This window comes from Condylura cristata, unplaced genomic scaffold (genome assembly GCF_000260355.1).
Source record: "Condylura cristata isolate star-nosed mole 26May11 unplaced genomic scaffold, ConCri1.0 scaffold00015, whole genome shotgun sequence".
In the NCBI taxonomy this organism is placed as follows: domain Eukaryota; kingdom Metazoa; phylum Chordata; class Mammalia; order Eulipotyphla; family Talpidae; genus Condylura; species Condylura cristata.
Genome location: NW_004567116.1, coordinates 17,053,539 through 17,078,924, shown reverse-complemented (window position 1 = coordinate 17,078,924; position 25,386 = coordinate 17,053,539). Strand labels below are relative to the sequence as shown.

Sequence of the window (25,386 nt, the reverse complement as noted above, 5' to 3'; positions counted from 1 at the left end):
GGGTCTCCCGTGGTCCAAGTGCTCCTAGTCCCTAGGAATAGAACCACGAGCAAAGTAGATGCTATCCCTGCCTAGAGGCAATCTACGTGATATTATTATTATTATCGTTACTAACAGTGAAGAATGAGAGCTAAGTGCTGGCCATTCCAGAAGCTCCTGCATGATTTAGTTCATTCCTTCCTCATGATGGCCCTGGTGTCAGCCCTATATTATAGACAAGAAAACCGAGGCTGCCTACTCCTTAAATTCTATGATTTTCTGAGAGCACAAAGGAGAACATAACTCATTTGATTGATCAAGTCGGGAAAGGCTTTAGAGAAGACTGAATTTTCAGATGGGGCCTGGGAAAATGTGGGTTTTCTCTAAGCACAGCTATTGGGACAAGAGCCTGGAACAATGAAAACTCCATACCAGTTTCAAAGAGTAGTTGTGAGAAGTCAACCAGATAAGCTATATGAAACCCTAGCACGAGGCAGACACTCTCAAATATTTGTTCCCCTTCATTGGTCCCTGATGGTGGTAGGAACAGTTGGCCACATTCCCCGAGCACCTTGGCTTTTAAGAGGTACCTTTAAAATGATAACCGCCTCGGAGCCATGGCTGCTCCAAGGCATGCCAATACGATCCTTGCCCTCAATTCAGAATTGGAATGTGTTTGAAAATGCTAGCAAGAACAGGATCATGTCAGTAATATTGTGCACACACACACACACACACACACAAGTTGCTGAGGACATTATGATGAACACTGGCTTCTTTTTTCAATCAAAATAATCAAGTGGTCCCCCTATGTGACTGGTGTAGGGGAAAAAATTAGATGGGTAAATTAGCTGCTCCCAAAGACATTAGCAACCATCCGGCTCAAACCATGTCTGACTCACCATGGGACCAAGTCACAGTCTATGAATAGACACTCTTCCTCCCTCTCATGGAGAAGTCAGACTGCCCAGAACACCATGGGGGGAGGCTTAAAGGCTCATGTCCCCATCAGAATAGCTTTATTTTAAAAGACAAATTTAATTAGCACTTCTGGCTCCTTGAAGAAGACGAAAAAAAAAAAATGTTCCCTCATGATACTCCATTCATTGGAGAGTTAATCAAGCCTACTCACCAGCAGATGATGTAATACCGGTGGCTTCCCTGATCAGACCTGGGCTCCTGGACCCCTGACGCCCTCTGGGCTAATTGCCCTGCTCCGCACCTGTTCCTTCTTGGGAGGCCCTGGCACTGCAGCGCCGGGTGCCTGTGCCACCTCTTCTTTCTGCCCTGATGCCTGCAAGCCCCTGAGCAAAGGAGAGCCAATTCCTGGGTGGAACACCGAGGAGATGTTTCCTTCTAACTTCTGGTCAAGCCAGTTGCTGTCTTTGCAGCTGTCGCAAGCTCAGGGTTCAGAGGCTGGGCCTGTGGGTAACTTGGTTATCTGTTTGATTAGGTGGAGCTGTGGCTTTTGCAGTGAGTGTTTTGTGCCTGTTCCAAGACCCACCAATTCCAAGAAGCCATCTCTGACCCAGTTCATTCTTAGCCTCCCTCCCTCCCTTGTCTCTTCCTCTTGAAACTCTCTCCTGTGCTGCAGACCAGCACAAGTGTTTAATTTCCCCCAAGTGTTCAGTGCAGCACCTACTTGTTATTCCAGTAAAGGGATTCTGCAGACCCTACCAGAAATTTCAGAGACTCCCAGACCTGGATTTAAATCCTGGCCCAACCACTTACCAACCAGACAAACTTAGATGAGGTACCCAGCCTCCCAGAGCCTCAGCACCCTCATTTCTAAAGCAGGGACAAGGGTAACCCACCCTGCAGTGTAATGGGGTGGATTAAATGAGATAGTCAGGACAGGGGGTGCACAAGAACCGATTTTGCATGACACATGCAGTCTCCCCTTACCCAGCAATAATTTAAGTGTATGGATTAAGTCACCATTTACTTTGATGTCAAATTCAAACTTGGTTCTTCTTTTGAACCCACAGGGCCTGAACAGTTAGAGGTGTATAGAAGTCACTTATAAGTAGTTGTTGGTTTATTGACTAATAAAAAAAATTTCCATCTCTCCTGTCACTTGTCTTCACAGCTGCTCTCCCCACACTGCCATTTGGGCCTAGTCTCTGGGCCACAGGCTTTCCTGTCCTGTGCGTACCCCAAGATGCTCACTGTCTCCTGAATGGTTTGCATGCTGTTGTTGCCATCCCTTAAAAGGTGTCTTCCCCAGATGGGTCCTGTCTGTCAGCTGCCTCCCCTTGCCTGGATCATCTGTCTTCTGGGCCAGGCCCCGTCCCAGGGTGACAGCTCAGCCGACCTCACCCCCGCTTTCCTTGCAAGCATTAGCAGCCCACCCTGGCCCAAAGATATCTTTTATGGCTGATCTCTGGCGGCACCTCCTACCTTCCAATTAGGAGCTTGTCAACACCCCAACCATCACTCTTCCTGCAGCGGCTGACAACACAGCTGCCTGCCGAGGCTGCTGTGGGAAAGTGAATCAAAATTAGTTCCATGGTCGAGGTGGTGCTGAGCTCAAGTTTTGGAATCTAGGTGAATCTGATTGTAGTTCAGCCCCCATTCCACAGAGATATCTAATCTCTGAATCCACAGTTCTATGCATGGTGCTTGACATACAGTAGGCACTCAATAAAAGAGTGTACACAAATAACAATCCCAGGACACATTCGTTAGCTTGCAGATTCGTTAGCTTCCTTACTGCCTATGCAGGTCCAGTTCATTTCTTTCTCTTGTTATGCACCTGAGAAAGTTAGCTCGTGATTAATCTGTCATGGTCGTTTCTTCATTTCTGTGGTTGAAAATGTATTTGTACCAGATCCTCTGTCCTCACCTTTCCACCTTCTCCAAATCTTAGGATCACGGTGAGGCTTTCTGAAATTCAAGATATTTGAGAAACTGGAGCTGATGAAGGAAATAGGGTACAACCTAACATGTTTCTTATCTGGCAGTGCGGTCTGGTGGTTAGCACAGTGGCTCTGCCAGTCGGAAGTCTGGCTGTCTATTTCTGGGACTTCGGGAAACCGTGTAACAACAGTCTTTGCAGGTCCACTCCCTCTTGCTTTCTCTTTCTCTTGTTCGCTGTAATGAGCCTGGATGGGAGTGGCTGAGCAGAAAACGGGCTCTGTGGCCCCAGCTGTAATCCTAGTTGAGGCCGTGAGGGATAGTGGTGAACCTGTGAGAACGAATCCAGAGAAATGGAAAGCGAGGGTGAGGCACAGGAGAGTGGCTTGGGGCTGAAAGGATGAAGGCGGAGTGGGAGTGATGGAGTGACGACTGTCTTAACCACATCAAACTCAATCTCTCCTCTTGTGGCAGCTTGTGAACTGGAAATCTCAAGGCTCCCAGGGAGAGGAGTTTTTCATGGGCCAAGGAGTGTCCCTTGAGCCTGAAGAATGTGGTGTCATGAATGGACCACCCTGGCGTTTCCTTCCAGAGAGCAAACCCAAAAGTGGGCAAGTAGGAAGTCCTTTGGCCTGAAGCAGGAAATGGAGGGGAACCTGCGAAGGAGAAAAAATCAAAGTAGCAAGAAATTTGGTGAAAACAGGACAGGACAAAAGTAGGGGTGGAGGGGGTTAAGATCAGCTCTTCTGGAGTGCAGAAGATTGAGAGATGCACGTTGGACAGTGTGAGGAAAGACTTTCTAGGGGGGATTTGTGTCAAAGCAGCCTGGCAGAGAAGAAAGCATACACCCCCGAGGGGGTTCTCATGCACCCCAGATGTCAAAGCACCCAGAGATTTGAGCAACCTTGACATTGAGAGAAAGTGTTCAGTATTTGAGCAATCAAATTCTCCCACTGTAACTAAGCAAGTCCTGGCGCTAGAAAGAGCAGAGCCTTTGGGGGGAAAACAGTCATCTGACATGCCGTTTCCTTCCTCATTTCTACCCCACTGATCTGTAGTTCTTAATCCTGCCACTGTAGTTGTTGTTTTAACAACCAGGAAGCGCTGCAACCTCTTGGGTTATCTTTAGAGTGAACTGTAGAAGTTTAAGGCTGAGCCTTGGGCTGGGGGTGTGGAGGCTTTTGCTATGGACTGACCACTGTCCTGGCCCCTGATGGTGCCTCTGGGCAAGGGTGGCTCAGGGCGGAGCTCTCCAGGCGGCCTCATGTATGTTATGCGGGGCTCAGACTAGGACGGGCTGTTTTATGACACTCCGGCAATAACATGCACGGAAGGCTGGGGGTTTTAATTTAAAAAGAAAATAGAAGTTTCTCTGGAGAAGAAGACTAGTCTTGTAGTTTTTAAAAAAACAAACCTCGATTTGAATTCTGACTCAGCTCCTTATGTGGTAAAGCCCTTACTTTCTCATCTCCAATTTTCATCTATAAATGGGAATTATAAAATTCTCGCAAGGCTGTTGTGAGGATTTAATGAGATATGTAATTGGTATAATTTATGGCGCATGGTAACTTATATTTTATTGCCCCCTCTGTCCCAAAGTGCATTTGAGACAATTAAGTATTAAAAAAGAATTTTTTGCTGTGAGTTTTCCTCTTAGATATTGATGGAGAAAAAGCTTTCAACTGGCAAAGCTATCAAAGTGGCAAATCCCACTTTCAGACAGTACACAAGACCAGTGATGTCCTCCTGTCAAGTAGAGCCCAGAAAATGCTAACCTAGATCCTCAAACTACTCCACAGTTAGCAGCAAAGGGCAAAGCACCGGTCTCTTTTCCTGTTCCAATGTGTTGCCATTTTTCTGTCACATAGAGGGCAGCGTGAGCTGGGTCCAGACAAGTTGGAGGGTCCAGAGGGGCATCCTTCCCCGCCCAGGACCTAATTACCTGCAGGACCAAGCTCTTTGTCCCAAGGAGAGGCAAAGTTGAGAGGCATTTGTCTCTTTCAAGGATAATGGGTAACAGTGGATGGAGGACAGAGGTGTTTCTGAGGACAGCTCTGGGGCCCCCCAAGGAGTCCTAGAATAAGAGAGCTATAATAAGAGGGGGAATGAAAAATGAATCAAAGACTTTTCACTCAAATATCTGGGGGATTGCAAGACACGGGCATTGAAGCCAGCTATGTGGCTGTGAGCAAAGATGGCCGTGGTGTTTTAAGAAGATGGGGCCCAGAAGGCCACTTTCAGTCACCTTGATTTGGGGCAGCAGCACCCAGTTTCCCCCCGCAATTTCCTACCTAGTGAATTTGAGGTTTATTTAGTTTTTGATTTTACACAATGACAATATTAAAACTTTATGAGATTGAAAATTATAACAAGAAAAATATAACACCATTGCTGATTCATTACTTCTTCAAATCAAAGCCATATCCCGTCTACCTATAAAAGAGCAGATGACAAACTAACAGAGATATTGATATTTTGTCAGAATTCATCAATATTTCTTTGGAGAGGTGATATATGGAGAATGAAAACACGTACAAGGAAGTCACACTCAATTTCGACATTACTCACTGATCCACTGCTATATTCATTCAACTAATTTATTGAATGATTATTATATGCCTGGCTACGTTGTCATGCACTGATGCAGAAATAAGAGACCTCAATACACATGAATCCACAAGAAACATTCTGGGGATTTGTTCCCCCAATTATTCATGGGAGCTGACCAAATCCTGCCTGTTTACTACTGCTAGACACATGCAGCCATTGTAAAATGAACTAGGTCAGTCAAATGATCTCTTAAGAGATATATTTTCTTTGCCCTCGTCTAAAATTCAAGGTCTTTATAATATGCAATAATGAATTACAAACCAGATGGTTAGAAGCAGCTTCTATTATTTGTGGTGGTTTGACGGCTCTGGATGGTCGGTTTCTAAAATGACCTCTCTCAACTCTTCCCTTCACTGTTTTTTGTGTAGGATCAGATCCTACCTCACTTCAGGCCCTGCAGCCTTGTGGATTTGTGGGCCCAGAAATGAGAGCTAATCGGGATTTCAGAGTGAATTCATCTGTCTTTTTTATATAGGCATATAATTCAAAAGTACTTTTCAAACCATGTATGGACCAACACAGTATACATTTAAAAAAATATATCAGTGGGAAAATGCTGACTTTAACCAGTTTGTAACTGGGCCTGGGTGAGTCAAGAGAACTGGGGACTTGTGCTGATCCTCAAACCCAAGTTTCTTTACCTTAAAATAAAATGTAGTAATTCAATATTTCTTCCAACCCTGGAAGATTCTTCCTGTGTCTCAGAGCAGTATATTCTAAATGGATATGTTGACTTACGAATTTTTCAGTATTTTGTTGCACTTGAGACTAGAGAAAATACAGCCATCTCCTATTATGTCCTCCCAAGTGCGGGCCACGGGACCTTCTTGAGGAAAGTCAAGGCTACGCAACAGAACTTTATGTCAACAACCATTCTGAGAACCTGGCTTCCCCGTTTCATGGAAACCTTGCTAAGTGACAGCCAGCACCCCGCATCCCCCAGCAAGGCCAGGCCTCAGGTGTGCTCACCTGCCCGGCAGCTCAGGGAAGCCGAAGCAGAGAGGTAGCCCGAATCTGTCTTTGGACAGGCCATGTGGACAGAAACTGGAGGAAGCAGAACAGCTGCTTGGCCACAAGATGCCCTGGTAAGATTTCGGAAAACTGCCCTTTCCTCTCAGCAGACACAGCCATGCTGGGGTGCGGAGCTTGGAAAGCAGCAAACATTTCAACTACTCATTCATTTGGTGGCACAGCTACAGCCACAGCTGTGGCCTGGATGAGAGCTTTGATTTTGTGGAATGAGGGTGGGACTGAAAGGTGAGAACCTTGAGGGCTCCCTGCCTACTTGAAGTTATTGTGGCAAGTTCTATAGCTGCACGGAGTTCTGATACATGGTTCTCTCTTCCCAGATATGGTAGTGTAGACTACTTAAGTATACAGGTAGCTAGTCACTAGACATATGTTAACTACTTAAATTCACATTAAAATGAAATGAAAATTGTCAGCGATTAGTCATACTGTGCTACATTAAGTTACTATGTGGCTAACATATTGGACAGTGTAAGAATAAAACATTGCCAGTATCAGAGTGCTCTCAGATAACATTGTTTTATGGGGCCACTTTCAATCATATTAGCCAGGACCAGCTTATCTTCTCGCCACTTATCCCCTCTTGCCACTCCCCACTGTGGGCTGCATTTTCTAATCCTTCACACCATTCATCGTGTTCCCAGTATTCTAGATCATACCCAGTCACCAGTTTTGTTCATGTGGTTCTCTCTTCCCAAAATGTCCTTCATGTACAGTGGCTGCCCATCCAATAAAGCCCTGCCCACGCTTCAAGGCCTAGATCATAGACTGATTCCCTTTATCCCCAGGTGGGTCCTGTTTCCTCCCAAAAGCTTCCAGAGCTACACATTCATCTCATGGCCCTTTTACCACGGATGCTAATCAGGTGTTTGTTCACCTTGTTTCTTTTGCTCATTGTAGGCCCTTCAGGGCTCTTATGTGTCAGAGGTCAAAGATCCTGAATGCTGCATCTCTGGAAGGAAAAGTTTCTTGAACACTGTGATGAAGGTTCTGATATAAAACAATTGAATGTTACTATTTTTATTGACCGAATTTTGAAATCGTCGGTGGTGTCTCTGATCTCAGACCAGGCTAATGCACTGTTCCCCCTCCCCATTCTTCCCTCAAGTCCCCTATCTCCATTCCCAGAAGAGGAGACAGACTCAGAAATGTGCCATCAAGCACGGTGACTTGCTAGAAATGATGAGCAACCCTTAAAAGGGGGCCTTCCTGCTTCCAGCCCAGACCCTGGGATGCCTCTAGCTTTAGGGGCTTGGGGGGTCAGTCTTTGGCAAGCCAACTGACCTCCCTTTGCTTCCATCAAGCAGGAGTTGGCATGAGGAGCTCTGTTTAGCAGATGTTTCCAGGCAGATATTTGGGCACACACCCCCTAAGCCCCAGGGGGGTGACTTATATTGGGGAGGCTTCCTCCCACCTCGTTCCTCTGGACAGGACCAGGCCAGATGAAGGACCCTGTTTGCACACTCTGTCCTTCCTACCTTGCCCTGTCTTGTGTCTTGCTGTGTTGGACACAGCAGAAAGTCCAGTCTGACTCTCCCCTCTGAGAGGGGCACGCATCCCAGACCTTGTCTTTTGCCTCCATTCTTATCTTCTCTGTCTACAGAGCCACCCTTTCCACAGCCCACCTAGGTGAGCCAAGCAGTTTTATGATGCCATACAAAAATATTTTCTTCTCATGAAAGGCTTGAGTGCTATAACTAACCCGGATGTGTTATTACTGAAGCTCTTCCTGCCTAGGGAGAGGCATTTGGGACTCACAGCTAGCTTAAAAAGAGTGGACGAACCAGGGGAAGGAAGTGCAGTTGGCAGACACAGCCTGTTCTCCCACCTCATTCTCCTGGTGTCATCAGGTTTCAGAGGGCAATGGCCGTCACTATCAAAGCACAAGTCTGGCCACTGGCCACAGTTGCCCCATTTTCTCTTTTTCTGAGCCTGCCCTTTCTTCTTAGTCTCATTTTCTTGTTTACTCTCCCTTCTGTATTTGCCTTAAATCTCCCCCATCCCCAGTGTCATACTCGGTGGGGGGGGGGGGGGGGGGGACCTCAGCTCAGAAAATACTTTGATGTGGCTGATGAGATCTAGCTGACCACTTTTGCCCCCTTTCCAGCCCATTCTAAACTTCTCTGTGTGATGCTTTGAGGTTCTAATTCTACAAGTACAAAGGGGTGAACTGTGAGCCAAGATACACACAAGAGGATGGAAACGCCCACATCTTAGGGGCCAGGTCAACAGCCTCCCGTGGGAGCATTTTCTCTCTGGCCCTGCCTACTCACCTTCAGTTCAGGCCTGTGGTTGTTATTTTGACCTTGGCAACCTGTTTTGAGTCCTGATGTTCCTGGTCTGATGTTCTCTCCCCTCCCACCCCCAACATAAATTGAGCCTAATCTCACACTGGCAACCTCTACCTCTCGCCTCTTCCTTGTGATGCCTTTGCTTTGGTTTGGCATTTTCCACTAGGCCCCCACCCCCAGCCCTGTTTCAACCCTTATTATATGATCGGAGGCTCTTCCAAAATTAACTATAAAATGTAAACCTTAACAGCGCAGCCCAAGTGCCAGATTTTCTGTGTTTGAGCCCTGGTTCTTGTCCCTTACAAGTTGTGTGATGGTACACACATTGTTTTATCTCTAGATGCCTCTTTTACCTGTGAAAGGTAAGAGATATCCATCTAATGGAGTTGTTAGGAAGATGTAATGCAGTGAGCTGTGGAAAGGATTCCTAGTAGTGCCTGGAACAGAGAAATGGCCCAATAAATATCAGCCTTTATAGTTATCTTTACAGGTGTTTTCATTAGTTTCCAAATAAGAAACATTAGAAACATTAGATCCAGCCACTGAAGAATACCAGATTCCCCCAAGATCAATGATGGGAGCCCTTCAGTAGACTCTCAGGGAATCCACAATACTTCCAACTTTTTCCAGTTAGCACTGAACACTTTTATCTATGAATTGTCTCCAGATACATCTGCATTAAGGATTATTTAATTTCAGATCTATAACAGTACATCTTCCACTTCAGGAGGTTTGAGAAAGGTCACAAGATCAGTGCTCTAGCACAATTCCAGAAAATGTCCTCTGGTCCATACAAGTCCATGGGACATTTAATGGTCCTTCTCTAGGCTGTTGAATCCCTCACCCTGTCCTATAAGCCTTCAGGTCCATTCGAGTCTAGAGATCATTCAAATGCAAAAGAGGGCTGGTTGTGTGAGTAAGTGGGACAGAGCTCTGATTCCTGTGCTCAGGAACCAGAAAGAGGAGGGCCCTCCTCTCTTGAAAACATGACCATTAAGTTCAAAGGATTGTGAGCAAAACCCAAGTGCAGTTCAAATAATAACAGCCAGGATGCATAATCTGTTAAATCAGGCGGATGGTGTGTGAAGAATGAATAACAACAGAGATCAGAAAAACAGAGAAGAGAGTATCAGTAGAGAGAAATGAAAAGCAAGAAGCATAGGCAGACATTCCATTAAAGAGCTCAGAGCTTCTATCTCTTTCCAGATATGAAACCAACTCCATGTTAGAGAAACCTAGATTCCTTGAGTGAGGGCCCAGGTTAGAGAGACAGGATTTGTAGCCTGGTGCTGGGGTTCACAATTAAGGCTCTCCCTTCCCAGGTCAAGGGAAGTGGAACAGCACCATGGGGTGTGGGGGTATAAAGGTACATAATGCTAGAGCCTGACTCTAGTGCCCTGCTTGTCTCTTGGTACCCCGGGTGGTTTGCCTCAAGAAGATATAGTACATATGCACAATGGAATATTACTCAGCTACCAAAAGCATAAACTCATGCCTTTTGCAGCAACATGGATGGAGCTGGAAGGGATCATGCTTGGTGAAATAAGCCAGAAAGAAAAAGAAAAATACCAGATGGTTTCACTCATAGCAGGAGCATAAGGGATCATGGTGGGGGTTGGGGGGTGGAGCCATTGCAATAAAGTAAAAACAAAAAATAACAAACAACTATAATCCAGAGACATTCTAAAGGGGTGTAGAAGGGAATGGGATCAAAACTGGGGTGGGAAGAGTGCACAGGACTATGGTGATGGCACATAGGTGAATTGGTGGTGGGAAGCCCATGGGGATTACAACCAAGATGAAGAAATGCACAAAATGAAGAATGATGTAAACATAAATAAATAAATATATTTAAATTAAAAAAAATTCCCTATTAGCTTAAATCAGGTTGGTTTGAATCTTCTATCATGTTCAACTAAAGCATCCTGACCAAAGTTTGAAGCAGCTAGAGAATATATTTTTCCAGACCCATGTGCTCATGGGTAGAGAGCAGAGTCCAGAGATACTATGCAGACAGGAGTCCAATGGCCCAGTAACGCCGACATTACTGTGGATACCCGGGAGGGTGGGCTGGCAGAGCAATGACCAGACAGAAAATCAGGCCCTTCCTGTCACATCTCCCTCTGCCAGTCTGTTTTCATGGAACAACCAAGGCAGCGAGGAGGGGAAAGGTAAGTCTACGAAGTGAAGGCCAGTAGGCAAGTCCCTGGGACAATGAGCATGAGAATCTAGTGTGGAGCCAAACTAGCGCCCCCCTCCCCTGCCTTCCCCCACACCACCTCCTGAAGGAGGTTTTCTTAACCTCAGGTAAATCCTCTCTTCCTACTCCTTACTCCTGTGTTCTATTCTAGGTCAAAAAGAGAAAAAAAAAAGGACAAAAGTCCAAGATCAAGAGGCATCTTTTTGTTCTGCTCAGCAATCTATATCCAGCCCTAAAAGCAGTCTCCCAGCAGTAGGTGAATAACTTGTGCCCCCCAACTCCCCCCACCCCACCCCCCGCCTGCCATAATTATCAGGCAAAAGTTTGTTGGACTTTCCTCATGGTATGTTAGGAGCTTTCTGCTGCTGGCTCTTACAGGGAGCAGAGCCTTCTCCCTCTAAATGCCTGGAAACATACATTAAATGTAACAGAACAGGGTTTGTTTCTCTTTTTAAAAGTGTACAGTGGTTCTTCTCACTTCTATAATTGCAATAGAAGTCACTTGTTAGCATTGTATCACCAGGGCCTTAAAGACAGACACGGAGTTGATTTCCACCTAACGATCCAAATAAAAAGCTGAGAAACGAACCCCGAGCCACTAAACACACAGCCGTGTATATAACCAGCTTATGTGTAGTGTTCCTGATCTGTGAGAATAAAAATAAAGTGTTTTCCTGTGGATTACTTCTCACCTGCACGTTTTTTTTTTCTGTAGCCAGATTTGCCTTGACCCCAGGGGTGAACCTTTAGAAAGCGTGGCTTCTCCGTAGTAGTTCCGATGATGTTATCAACCCCATTGTAGGGCCAACAATTAATTATAACATCCGCCCTCCCATCCAGCTCTTAAATTCACAAACTTCTAGATAGTTGGAGAGTGTGTGTCCACTTAAAATAACCCAATTAAAATTATGTGTCAAGTGCACAAATGAAAAACTCTGAGAGGAAACCCAAAAATAATTAAAGCAAATGTGAGAGGTTATTCATGGGAAACGTGTCTTTCTATTTACTCACTCTCTTTTTTAAAATAACAGTATGGTGGCTGGACCACTTAAATAAAATTAATCTCATTAAGTGTAAAAAAATTAGGGCTTCATTAGTTCTTCAACGTTTATTGAGCAGCTACTATGTGCCAAGATTCCCAGGTGAATAGGACTAACAGTTCCTTCTCTCATGAGACTTCTTTTTTTAGTTTACTTTTACATCATTTTGTGCTTTTTCCCATCTCAGTTGTACCCCGTGGGCTTCCCACCACCAATTTACCCGTGTGCTGTCACCATAGTCCCGTGTACTTCCACCCCCCCCCCCAGTTTTTGATCCCATTCCCCCCACGCCCATACAATGTCTCTGGTATATAGTTGTTCATTGTTTTTTATTTCCACCACCGCACCCCCGGTCATTTATGCTCCTGCTATGAGTGAAACCATCTGGTATTTTTCTTTTTCTTTCTGGCTTATTTCACTAAGCACGATCCCTTTCAGCTCCATCCATGTCGCTGCAAAAGGCATGGGTTTATAGTTTTGATTACTGAGTAATATTCCATTGTGCGCATGTACCACATGTTTTTAATCCAGCCACCTATTTTTGGGCATTTGGGTTGATTCTGTGTCTTTCCTATTGTAAATAAAGCAGCAATAAACATCTCATGAGACTTAATCAAGTTGAGAAAAATAGGCCTTAAACAAGTAATACAGAGATGTATTCACTAATGTAGCCAACAACTATTTATGGAGCCCCCACTGTGTGCCAAAATGTTTCTAAGCACTAAATGGGGATCAACAGTGAAGGAAGCAGCCCACCACTTTCAACTTCAAGGAATTGCTCTTGTAATAGAGGTAGAAACGGATTTGTTTCTAATTAGAATAAGTACCAGGATCGAGGACCTGTCTAATCTGCAAGGTCAGAGATGTTGTCTCCAAAGGAGTGATATAATTTAAGTGCTGCAAGTAAAATTTAAAACAATTCTTTTTGCCCTCTGAGACTGAGAGCTTCCCTAGATGTAGCAAGGGGCTCCCTCAGTGACTAAATTCTGCTGGAGCTCCCTGTTGAGCTCTGTCTCTCAGTTCCATCTGCAGCAGAGAGTAGCTGGTGCAGGAGATGCTGTGAGCTGAGGCTGGCGGTAGGTAGGGGGATTTGGAACCAAGTTTGCATTAGCAGTCACTGTCCACTGTACTCCCTGCATTGTGTCTGGGAAATCCTGATACAGAAAAAAGCAAGGCCATCCCTCCACAGCGCCGACAGTAACTAATGGGGCTTGCTTCCCCACACAGGAAAACTGGAGCAGAGAAGACAAATCCAGCCTGAGCCGGAGGGGCCTCTGCATCGCTGGTGAGGCGAAAGCAAATGCTCCCTTTCTGGTTTGTGCCCCAGACTTCCGAACCCAGGGTCACCTGCCTAAACCGCTTAATGCATAACACGCCTGGGTCTACTTGGAAATGGCTGAAGGCACTTAAATGGAACGCCCAACCTTTGTCCTCAGCCCTGAAACCACAGGTAAGTATTTAGGTCTGTTTCGTATCGATCATGCCTCCCACTGGCACCAGGAAAAACGCTGTGAAGCAAGTCAACTTTCCAGTGACAAGGAAGTCATTCTCCTAATCCGCTCTCACTGGACAATCAGGTTGACAAAAACCATTAAGTTTTCTGAGATTAGAAATTCACTGTCAGTGGGAGCCATGTATAGAGTTTTCCACTCCATTACACCCAGGACAATAACCAGAGGCCAAGTGACAGGAAAGGCTGGGGATTTTTAAAGTTTCCTGTGTCCTTGAATAGAGAGAAATAAATTAACAAGTGTCTCCCTTTTGTAGGACATGAGATATATATTATCTCATTAATCAACACAATAGCCTACGAGGGAGGCTGTTTATTGCATTTGTCAAAAGAATAAGCAAGTTGGGGCTGAATAGATTGGGGACTATCTCAGATATCCTCGACGGTTAATGTGAGATGGAGGGTCTTTTGGCGAGTGACCTCATTTCTTTTCATCTCCTTGCACCCATTTCCTCTGAGAGTTGCCCCTGGTCTGGAGAGGGCAGAGGCAGGCAGAGCAGTGCTTAGGACCACAGACTGGTAGACGCACAATTGCCTATCAGCTCTGCCTCTCGCTGTGTGACTTGGGACAAAATTCCTTCACTTACCTACGCCTCCCTCTCCTTCTCTTATTCATGAGGAGATAATAACCTAAAACACCCAGACCACAAAGGATCTGAGGATTAAATGAAATCACACATAGGAAGCATTTAGCATACTGCCTGACACACACACAGCAGGTAACTGGAAAGAGGGAGTCAGTTGGTAACAGGAAGTGGTTTTTTACTTATATTTTTATTATAAATTTATATAGCCACATTGCTGAAGGTCTGGAAATAGATAAAAGAAGAAAATCACCCATTGTCCTAACGGCTGTTATGATTAAGGTAGATTCCTTCTAGTGTTTTTTTAATGCACCTGTTTTTTCCCCAAAGATGAGATATTTTTTCTTTGCAGCATTGACTCCTATTCTTTTTCTCTGAGGATTCTATTGAAATCATTCATTTATATTGCTACCACCTTTATTTTAATAACACAATATTCCATCATAAGGGTGTACTATATCTTACATATCCATTTCTCCATGTCCTGATACATATTTTTTAAAGATTTATTTATTTGTGCATACAGAACTGGGGTACAGGCCAGAGGTTCAGGGGCAGTGAGAGGATTCACCAGACACAGAGTGGGGAGCAGAACAGGCAGATTTATGAAGTACACTGCTGAGGGGAGCGGCAGGTGTGTCAGGAGGGGTCTGCCGCACCATGTGGGTCACCTCCAGGGCAGGGATCGAACTCATGCTGAAGTGGCTTTAGCTTCTCAGTGCTATGCTTTAACCTGCTGCGCCACCAGGGAGGGCCCCTCCATGGCCTGATATTTAAGTTGTTTTCAATCTTTCCCTATTATAAATAATCTGGGATATTCTTGTGGGCATAGTGTATGTGCATATCTTTGCCACACAGTGTGTGTGTATATTTCTGCTACTCAATTCTGCAAGGTAGAGTAGGTCTCCACATCATCATACCTCCAGCATGCAGGCCTGACATTGTTTCCTGCTTTCTCCCCATTTCTGCTGGCAACCAATATATTTTTCATGGAATCTAAGAATTATTTTGCTGTGCTTTACTAGTTTGTGTCGTTTGGCCATTTGTATTCCACAAATAAGTGAAACTGTCTGGTATCTGTCTTGTACTTTCTGACTTACTTCACTTAGCATAATCACTTCAAGATCCATCCATTTTGTTCAAGAAGACATATGTAATCCTTTTTAACAGCTAAGTAGTATTCCATTGGCTATATATTCCACAATTTCTTTGTCCTTTGCTTTGGGGTACTTAGGTTAGTTCTGTGATTTAGCTATTTTGGATAATGCTTCTATGAACATAAGAGAGCCTGGGTCTTTTCATATTAGAATTTTCATAGTCTTTGGGTAAATATGTAGTGGTACTATTGCTTGATAATATGGCCTTTCTGTTGTTATTTTTTTTTTTTAAGATAGCTCCATATCATTTTCCATAGAGGTTGGACCAAATTATTGAACCATGGAATAAATTACTGAGACATGCAACAACATAGACGAGTCTCCAAAATTCATGCTAATTTTCAAAAAGGCAGTCACAAATGGCTACATACTGTATAACCTCACTTAAATGATATTTCTGGGAAAGGGAAGGCAGTAGTAATAGAAACCAGATTAATAATTGTGGGAGACGGAAGGGAGAAAGGGGGTAGACTGTCAAAGAACACAAGGGAAGATTTTGGGTGAAGGAAATGTCCTATATTTTGATTGTGCTGATGATTACATAATTACACACATTTTCCAAAACTCAATCTAGACACTAAAAAAGTAAAATTTTACTCTATGAAAATTATATCTTAATAAATTTTAAAAATTGATAAATTAAAAAAATTGATTCCTATTTTGATTTTGGATGTTTCTTTAGTATAGATTTACAGAAATTAAGTTAGTGCATTCAAGGATATTTTGGGGGGGAGGGTGTTGAGATAAGGTATTCAGTAGTAGGACTATCACTAAATTGTTTTCTTAAGAGGTTGTACTAACTGACCCTTCTATCAGTCAGTGCTGACTTTTCGCTGTCCATCAACTTTTTTTGGTGTTGAACAAATTAAGGAGGGAAAACTTCCAGAGCCAAAAATAGGTGTAACATAGTTAAAAACAAGGTGGAAAGACTTACTTTACCAGATTTCAATACATATAAAGTGCTAGAACTGAAGGTTATATCATATTAGCACAAGGACAAAGAGACCAAAGAACTAGGACAAAAAGCTTGAAATGGATCCATTTGCTTTATGACAAAAGTAGGTCCAAAGAGTATCGGAGAAAGGGTGGCCTCTCCATGAACGGTATGGGAAAAGTAAGTGTTTGTGAACTGCAATTAGACACTACCATACCCTGTGCACAAAATGTCAATTCCACGTAAACTAAGATCTACGCGTCTTTTATTATATTAGTAACTTTGTGATCTCAAATTAAGGAAAATTTTCTTAAACACACAAGAGTTTGCTAAGTTGGACTATATTAATATTAAATCTGCTCATTAAATTATACCATCTTTAAATAAAAAGCAAATTGGGGCCCTCCCTGCTGGCACAGCGGGTTAAAGCACAGCACTGCAAGCTGGCCGCAGCCGCCTCAGTGTGAGTTCTATCCCCGGCCCCGGACTGACCCACATGGCGCAGCAGACCTCTCCTGTCTCGCCTGCTGGTCCCCTCAGCAGTGTACTAAAGTTGACATTCCACAGCCTCTGAACACTTGAATATATGCTTACTGACCATTAATCATCAGGAAAATGAAAATTAAAACCCCAGTGGGGTACTATTATTAGATTAGGTACTATTATTAGAATAGATTAGTTCCAAGTTTGAATCTGACAAAATGAAGGGCTGGAAGGAATGTTGTGTGACAGAAGCTTTATCTACTGCTATTGGGAATTGTAAAGCAGTACAAAGGTCTTAGGAACTGCCATTATCTAGTGAAGATGTTACAAGTGCATATGATATAATCCAGGAACACCACTACAAAGCATATATAACAGTAAGAACATACATTTTCTTTCAAAAACCAAAAAGCAAAGTGGTCTATCACCATGACTCACTCTGCTGAGCACTGAAGCTTCCACAGGTAACACGTAAAGAAACCAGTGTGATTCTATGCCAATAAAGCCTGATTTATGGGTGCTGAGATTTAAAGTTCATATAATTTTCATGGCATATTCTTCTTCTTTGGATTTTTTTTTCAACTATTAAAAAATGTAAATATCATTCTTAGCCATGGGCCAGACACAAGCAATAGTGACTGAGGCTGGGCCTGTGGTCAGAGTTTGCTGACCTCTGCTCTTGAGGGCACTCAACGGGGGTGGGGTGTGGGGTGGGGGGGTGGGTCCCCAGGAATCAGCAGCCTCATTATCACCTAACAATTCCTTGGTAATGAACATTTATGGGAACCACCCTGGACTTCTTGAATTAGAATCTTTAGAGAAAAGGATTGGGAATCAGCATTTTATCAAGTTCTTGGTGATTTTCATGCACACTAAGTTTGAGGATCAAAACTCTGAAAACGTTCATACATTTGTACACAAGGTCATAGCCACAAGAATGTTCACAGCAATATCATTGGTAAAAACCCCACTCAGGAAAATGACCTAAATGTCTAGGAATCATAAAATATCCAAAAGCAGTAAAATAGGTAGGTAGATCAATATTCAAGCATGAAAATAAGCAAACTAGAGTTTTACAATATGGGGAAATATTTAAAAGATAACTTTGAGCACAGAAAGCAAATTCACACATAGAAAAACATGAATGCCAAGATGCTGCACAACCACATGAAGTTTGAAAATAGGTAAGCTAAATTATGCCATATGGGGCTGAATATATAAGGGAGAAAGCAGTAAAAGGAGGTAAGAGAGTGACACTCATTCAAGTGTGACCATTATTTTAGGGGGGACAGTGTGTTGTTTTACAAAGCAACAAATAGGAGATTCCTAAGGGGCTGGCAGTGTCTTATTTCTCAGCCTGGGTGGTTGTTTATGATTATTTGTTAGTGTGAACATTTATGTTTTGTGCACGGTTCTGTATGTGTGATCTATTTCACGTGAACATTTTAAAAAGAAAAATAACGGCCAGGAATGGCAACTTTCTGAGCGAGCCCTTTGTGGAACCTGCCAGATCCACTTCACACCTTGACTTCCCGCTTGGACGATTCCCTACAGCCCACCCAACTGCAAGTTGCAAATTTATAGGCCAACTGAGCCCAGATGGTTTCCTGTGATAGCTGCTAGGGGCATAATAATGAATACACGTCTCCCCACACGGTCCTGAATGCGTTTTGGCAGGATTTTTACTGCAGGCAGTAAAACCTTGTTACAAAGTCCCTCGCTGTCCCAGGGGCTTGGCCACATTGCGGGGGAGCCACTGTCTCTTGTTACAGGCAACCCCTCATCCTCATCCCACACAGCATCCGTGAGAGCAGGTCTTGCCTGCCTTGTCCTGGGAGGCCATTTGATTGATTGTTACTAATAATCATTGCATTTCAGAAACCCTGATTCCTGTTCTCACAGTTGGAACTTCCTCTTTGCACTAATTGGAAAAACATCCTCCGGGAAATGGGGCATCTTTATTGAGTCAATCTTTGGCGGTGCCTATGTCAACTGGCAAGATGAAGTTTACAGCAGGGCTGTGAAGGCTCCGAAACCTTCCCTATGCCTTGGTCCAGAGCCTGAGCTCAAGAAGCCAGGTTGACCTAAATGATATCCAGATTCCCATCTGGAGAAACAAGTATGGCCAAGGAAAAGCTGGCATGAGAGGCTGGGGTCTGTCCAGAAATTCCAGTGCCATCCTAGCTAATGGCCTTCAGTTTTCTTTCCCTTTTTCCTCACTAAAAATAGCCCTGAATATTATCTGCATAATTAAGATCACATCTCCCAGACTCTCTTGCAAGTAGATATGGTCACATGGCAAATATATGACTAAGGAGAATGTAAGCAGCGCCTTAGAGAAAGGACGCTTATCCTGCTATTCCCTGCCTTCCTTGCCTTTGGTTGAATATGGCTGGAGCTGGAGCAGCCATTTTGAACAATGAGGTGGCTGGAAGAGTGCTGCTAATGGATACTAACTAGTAGACCAGCCCTGGGCTGAGTTTCTGGATTTTTGCAAAAGAGAAAGAAACTTCGTTCTTATTTAAGCCACTGCATTGGCAAAATTTTTATCATGTGTAGTTGAGCCCAATCTTAACTAATACAAAGCATTTTTATAATGATAAAGAAGTGGAAAAAACCTCAAGTGATCTATCAGAAGAGATGGCTTATATTTGTCCTGTTTTCTTACTCACTTACCATATTTTATTTAGTTTTTTAAAAGATTTATTTATGCATACAAGAACTGGGGTGTAGGTCACAGTTGCAGGGGGTGACAGGATTCATCAGAGAGAGTGAGGAGCAGAACAGGTGGATCTACTGAAATACACTGCTGAGGGGAGCAGAGGGCAGACAGGAGAGGTCAGTGGAGCCATATGGGTCAGTTCCTTGGCCGGGGATCGAACTCAGGCTTCAGTGCCTGGCAATAGCTTGATAGCAGAGACTTTAAATCCTGTGTCACCAGAAAGGCTCTCAATTACCCTATTTTAAACTAGTGCCTACCACATGCCTGGCTCTATAGTGGCAAAAATAAATAAATGAAAAAATAAATAAAATCTCATCTTTTGAGAACTTGTTAGGAGACAGGAGGCATAAATAAATGGGCAACTAGAATATTAGCAGAACCATAGAGGTTGAGTAGTTTAAAAATATATAATTTAATGAGAATGGGGAAAAGTACATGACAACTTGCTAAAAGCAGTAGATTCTTAACCACTACACACAGGGAGCCTGATTTCTAAAACCACATATATAGTTGCGTGAAGAAAAATCAAAACTGATGTCCACTTTGAACACCCTAAACAGCTTTGGCATTTAGCAGGTGAACAATAAATGGTTCAAGAAGGAAAGAATCTAAAGTGCAGGAACTATTATTTTTCTCTGTGCTTTATACGCTTTCCAAATGTTCCCTCAATAAGCATGTATTACTTCTGCACTACAGAAAAAAACACCACTGATAGGAAACCATGTAAATGATGACGTCAAGGATCATGACAAAGTATAGGGACCCAGTGCGTGTGGCTTTTGTTAGTATGTGAAGTCAGTAGTGCTCAACTGTCTCAAAAAGAACCTCAAGTCTGAGGTCCGAGGCTGGCCTCTCCCTCAGGGCAGCACCCCGGAAAGGTCTGGTTCTCTTGCCCATACATTGTCTGGTAGCTCACAGGGAAGTTTGCCCAGGGCTTTGTTCTACATTTTTAGTGGGGCAAGGCCCACTGCAGCCAAGTTATTAAGCACTAGCCCTATCACGCCTCTTCCCAGGGCTCCTCTCTGCGGGGCCTCCTGCCCCACCATTAAAGCAGCTGTTGTTGTTTTTGTAGAGGCTAATTAACTCCACGCTGCATGAAGCCAGACGCTAATTGGCCCACTCACTTAATCAACTTTAATGTCTCTCTTCTGGTGGACCCGGCTGCTGCTTTTGTTCCCCTATTGCCAAATGTAGTTCCAGGGGAGTGGCAGGAACAGCCTCTGGGGGTCACATGATCTGCTAACCCTCCCAATACCAGTGGGTGCGTCGTGGCTCACTTTGACCCTGGGTTCACTCAGTGGACAGACTCTTAAGTTCATGATCGCTAGAGCATCTTGGGACCGAGCTTATTGCTTCTCTTCCAAACACTGCACGATGATATCAGTCATCAGATGGCTGTTCCTCAAGAGACTTGACTTCATCGCTGTCTGTTGCTGACACATATTTCAGACTTTAAAACCTAACTAACTTACTGATACAACTACTGCAACTGTGTTTATTTATTTTTTAAGGAATGATTTATGTATGCATGCAAAAACTGGGGTATAGCCCAGAGGTACCAGGGGGGTGAGAGGATTCATCAGAGACAGAATGGGAAGCAGAACTGGCAGATGTACTGAAATACACTGCTGAGGGGAGCAGTGGGCCAGACAAGAGGGGTCTTCCTTGCCACGTGGTTCATGTCCCTGGTGGGGGATCGAATTCGTAGTGCAGTGACTACAGACAGCTTTACAATGCTGTGTTTTAACCTCTTACGCCACCACGGAGGGCCCTGCAACTGCATTTTACTGAATGGTTTTTCCTGTACTAGATATTGTGTCAAGCCCTTTCCAATAGGCCATGGATATTCTGGCTCAGGATACATAAATTAGTAATTTTAAACTGAACGAAGAAGAAACATCACTCTTATCCCATTTGTCAATTGAGGAAATTGAGGCAATTTGAGTATCTGGTATTAAATGAACATCACACTCACTCCAGCCATAACCCTATAATATTGGGACCAAGAATGATTATAATCCCCATGTGAGGGAGAACTGGAGGCTTTCAGAAAGAAAAGTGACCCCCTAAAGACATGAAGGGTGGTAGACAGAATAATGCTCCCTGTCTCAAAAATGTTCACATCTTTATTCCCACCACCTGTGATTGTGTTACCTAAATGACAAAATGATTTGCTGATGTGACCAGGGTTAGGGTACAGAAATGAGATTATTCTGGATTATCTATGTGGTCCTAAAATGACCCTAAAGACCCTCCATTAGGGGCCCTCCCTGGTGGCACGGCGGGTAAACACAGCACGAAGAAGCTAAAGCCACATCAACACAAGTTCTTGCCCCACGCCTGAGATGATCCACATGGTGCCACATACTTATCTTGACCCGCCCGCTGCTCCCCTCAGCAGTGTACTTCATTGTTTGGCCTGTTCTGCTCCCCGTTCTGTCTCTGGTGAAGCCTCTCACCGCCCCTGCACCTCTGGCCTGTACCCCAGTTCTGTATGCACAAATAAATAAATCTTAAAAAAAAAAAAAAAAAGACCCTCCATTATAAGAGGTCAGCAGAAGGACCTGAGCCAGAGAGAGATGTGAGATGGCAGCAGAGGTGAGACTGCAGAGAAGATGCTTGACTGTGGCCATAGGATGGAGAAGGGGGCAAAGGCCAAAGCAGGCGAGCTGCCTGCAGAAGCTAGAAAAGGGACAGCAATGGCCCCCTGAAGCCCTGGCCGATTGCAGTTCTGCCAACACCTTGATATCTTCTGGCCTCTCAAAGTGTGGGAGAATAAGTGTATGTGCTTTTTAAGCCACTAAGTGGGTGGTGATTTGTCATAGCAGCAATAGGAAAGTAATACATGCTGCACCCGGGCGAGTCGAAGGCTGGAGCTCCAGGACTGAGACTGAAGTCTCATTTTGACAGAGTTGACACGCTTTTCTCAGACCAGGTCAGCAGAGGGTGGAGACTGCCTGCAGGGCTGTTGGCCTAGCTTCTGCTCACAGCCTCACAGGCCCGCATCTGCCTCCTTCCCAGTCTGTCCCACAAACCATGCCCTTTTCATACTTCCTCTTCTTCCTTAAGTGTCTAAAACCCAACCGCACAATAGAACTTGTCTGGGTGTAACTACGGTTCTGTTTCTATCTGAAGATCAGCTTTGACCAGGGCACAATGACTCACTGCGTTTGTGGGAGTTCGGCGTTTGGAAGATATTAGAGCAGAGAGGCTGAGTCTTGTGCGTGAACTCCACTGACTGCACTTCCAGTCTGCCTCCATTTCATAGTCTATCTAGAGAGCTGTTATGAGGATGAAATAAAGGAACCCACAGATCTAAGATCTGGGATAGGATAAATGTAATTAAAAAATCAAACTTGGCCCTCCCTGGTGGTGCAACAGGTTAGGATGCAGCACTGCAAGCTGGCCACAGCCACTTCAGTGCGAGTTTGATCCCCTCCTCAGAGGTGACCCACACAGCATGGCAGCCGGCTCCTGACCTGCCTGCTGCCCCCTCAGCAGTGTACCTTGTCCATCTGCCTGTTCTCCTCCCCTCTCTGTGTCTGGTGAATCCTCTCATTGCCCCAGCATCTCTGGTTTGTACCCCAGTTCTGTATGCATAAATAAATACATCTTTAAAAAAAAAAAACAACCTTTTTATATGCCCTCCTGCCACTGGCCTCCACGACCTCCACCTGTGTCCTGGGTTGCGTGGTTGCCTGGGGGAGGAGAGTGGGGGAGGAGTGCGGAGGAAGGACGTAGGTGCCGGGCAAGCGTGCCTCGGGCTGTGGACACGTGAACCAGAGAACAGGGGTGTGCTGTGTGTAAATGTTCACACCTGCGCCCGGAGGCGAGGAATAAAGGCAGCAGAGGCAGCGTGTCTGGAGGACTGCTCTGAGGCGAGACCAGGAAACAGCTCGAGACTAAGAATACCAGACAGAAACTCAGAAAGAGGAGAAAGCAATAATTTGAGGGGGTGCTGGGGAGGTGCCTGCCTTCCAGTACCCCTGCCTGGCCTGGGGCTGCCCTTTGCATGCCAGCCTCCCTGCCCGTGTACTGGTGCACCTGTGTGCTGGTTCCCGGAGAGACCATGAAAGGCCTGTCACACCCACCAAGAGCTGCAGGACTCTCCGTCTGCCCGACCGACAGTGCCCCTAACCTGTGCATGCTGTACTACACCTGGCCATGGTAAATACCCCCACAGTATTTGGCATAATAACACCCATATACACTAAGCTGTGGGGTGGGAGGGTAGGGCGGAACCCTGAGGCCCACCTTCAGAAGCATCTAGAGCACAGGGGCTCATGCTGTCGCCTGGACCAGACTCACCCAGAAGGGGTCGGGCCCCCACTTGCACAGTTTCTGATTCCATAGGTCTGGAGTGCACAGCTAATTCATTCCCAGACAGTCAGGGTTGGGGAGGGGGGGATGGGGGGTGGGGGCTGTGCTGGGGAGGAGACGCTGGGATCACTCATTTACAGTACGGAGGCAAGGACATGCTTCCGACATGATGTTCCCTAGTGCCCAACACAATGCTTGGCATAGAGCAGGTGCACAACAAATATTTTAGGAATGAATACATTTTTTCCCACTGTCTCCCTGAGGCTTTAAATGTCCAGGAAGCTGCCCTTCTCTATAAAAGAATTCCATTCTCTCTCTCTTTTTTTATGACCATCATATTTACTACAACTTGGCGCTGACAATCTCCTCTCCGTAGACTCTCTGTTTTCCCCTTGAATACCCTCCATTTCCCCAGCGAGTGTCTCTCCCCTGGATCTCAACCTTTTCCATTAACTGCATGCACTGCACAGCCTGTTCCAGGACATCAAACTTTAATTTAAACAGAAAATAATCAATAAGCTTAGCAAATTGCCCATGGCAACCTCCGCTGAGTGAATCAAAGGGTTTTATAGGTAATTTAAAGGGTGTCCTCACTCATCCCTCAAGGTAAAGCTTAGCACATTGACTCGCTTTCCCTCCCTGGCCTGGGAAGTTCTGGGAGGAACTGGAAGAGAAAGGACTGAAGTTCTGGGGTAGGGGAGTTTGGCCCAGAAGGTTGGGCCTGTTGTTTAGGATTAAGAACTTTGAAGGAAACAGCACTGATCTTCAATATTGAACCCCAGTAAGCAAGGGGTTTGTGCTTTTTGGCCACAGAAACAGGTAAGTTCAAGAAAAAACAACAACTGCTACTGACACACTATGAGATTATTTCTTCTTAATTAAAGAAAAGGGTGAAATATTAGAAAGCTCTTCCACACTCTGGAAGATGCTGTTTGGGTTCTCCTGGACTGGTTTCTGTCTTAGTGCTTTTTGATTCAGGATCTGTCTTCCCAGCATCTGAGCCTCCCCGGGTTATGTTTAGGGAGGTGGGCTTTGGGTCCCTCTGAGACAGTTTGTGGGGAGAGAGGTCCGGTTGCTCGAAGGAAGATCAAGGTCAAGTAACTAAAGGAGGAAATGGCAAAACCCTGGTTGTACTATAGAACGGGGTTAGTTTTGACTTAGGTTTTTCTCCCAATGAGAGTGGTCAATCTAGCAGATGCATCCTTGGCCCTGTGCTGAACTCAAGTTTCACTCAACTGGGAAAGCCCATTCTTTCTGATACTCAGTGGCTGCCTAGAATAGCTCTCAGTTCCTTGGAACACATAGGGAGGTCTTCTGTCCTGAGTTCCACAGACCCATGGCTTTGTCAGCGACTCTAGAATTGAGTGTGGCTATGGCACAAAGGAGGCAGCTTCTTTACAGAGCTGCAATTAAATGCTTCCTCTTACCTGTGAACTCTGGGTTCTGCCTAAGCCCAAAACCTAACTCTGTGCTCTGTGACATTAAGCAAGTGATTCACCCTCTCTGAGCTCACCTTTTTGTTTGTAACAAGGAGGTAATTCCAGACCCTGCCGCATAAAGCCTGTTTTAAGAATGACAGTTTGGAAGGATGTGGGGGGCTTTTGAGAAATTCAATGCTCTGTTATTTAAAGATCTATGAAAATGATAAAAGTGTTACAATTCATCCTTTAG

At 44.7% G+C, this 25,386-nt stretch overlaps 1 protein-coding gene across 1 annotated transcript in view; it reads right to left on the bottom strand.

The window, feature by feature from the left end:
* LMO2 (LIM domain only 2 (rhombotin-like 1)) overlaps window positions 1–25,386 on the bottom strand; it is a 58,416-nt gene that overhangs the window by 25,246 nt on the left and 7,784 nt on the right. The window contains exon 2 of the mRNA XM_012725186.1: window positions 2,825–3,135. Within this exon, the coding sequence (XP_012580640.1) occupies window positions 2,825–3,135 (311 nt within the window). The remainder of the gene's footprint in view (window positions 1–2,824; window positions 3,136–25,386) is intronic.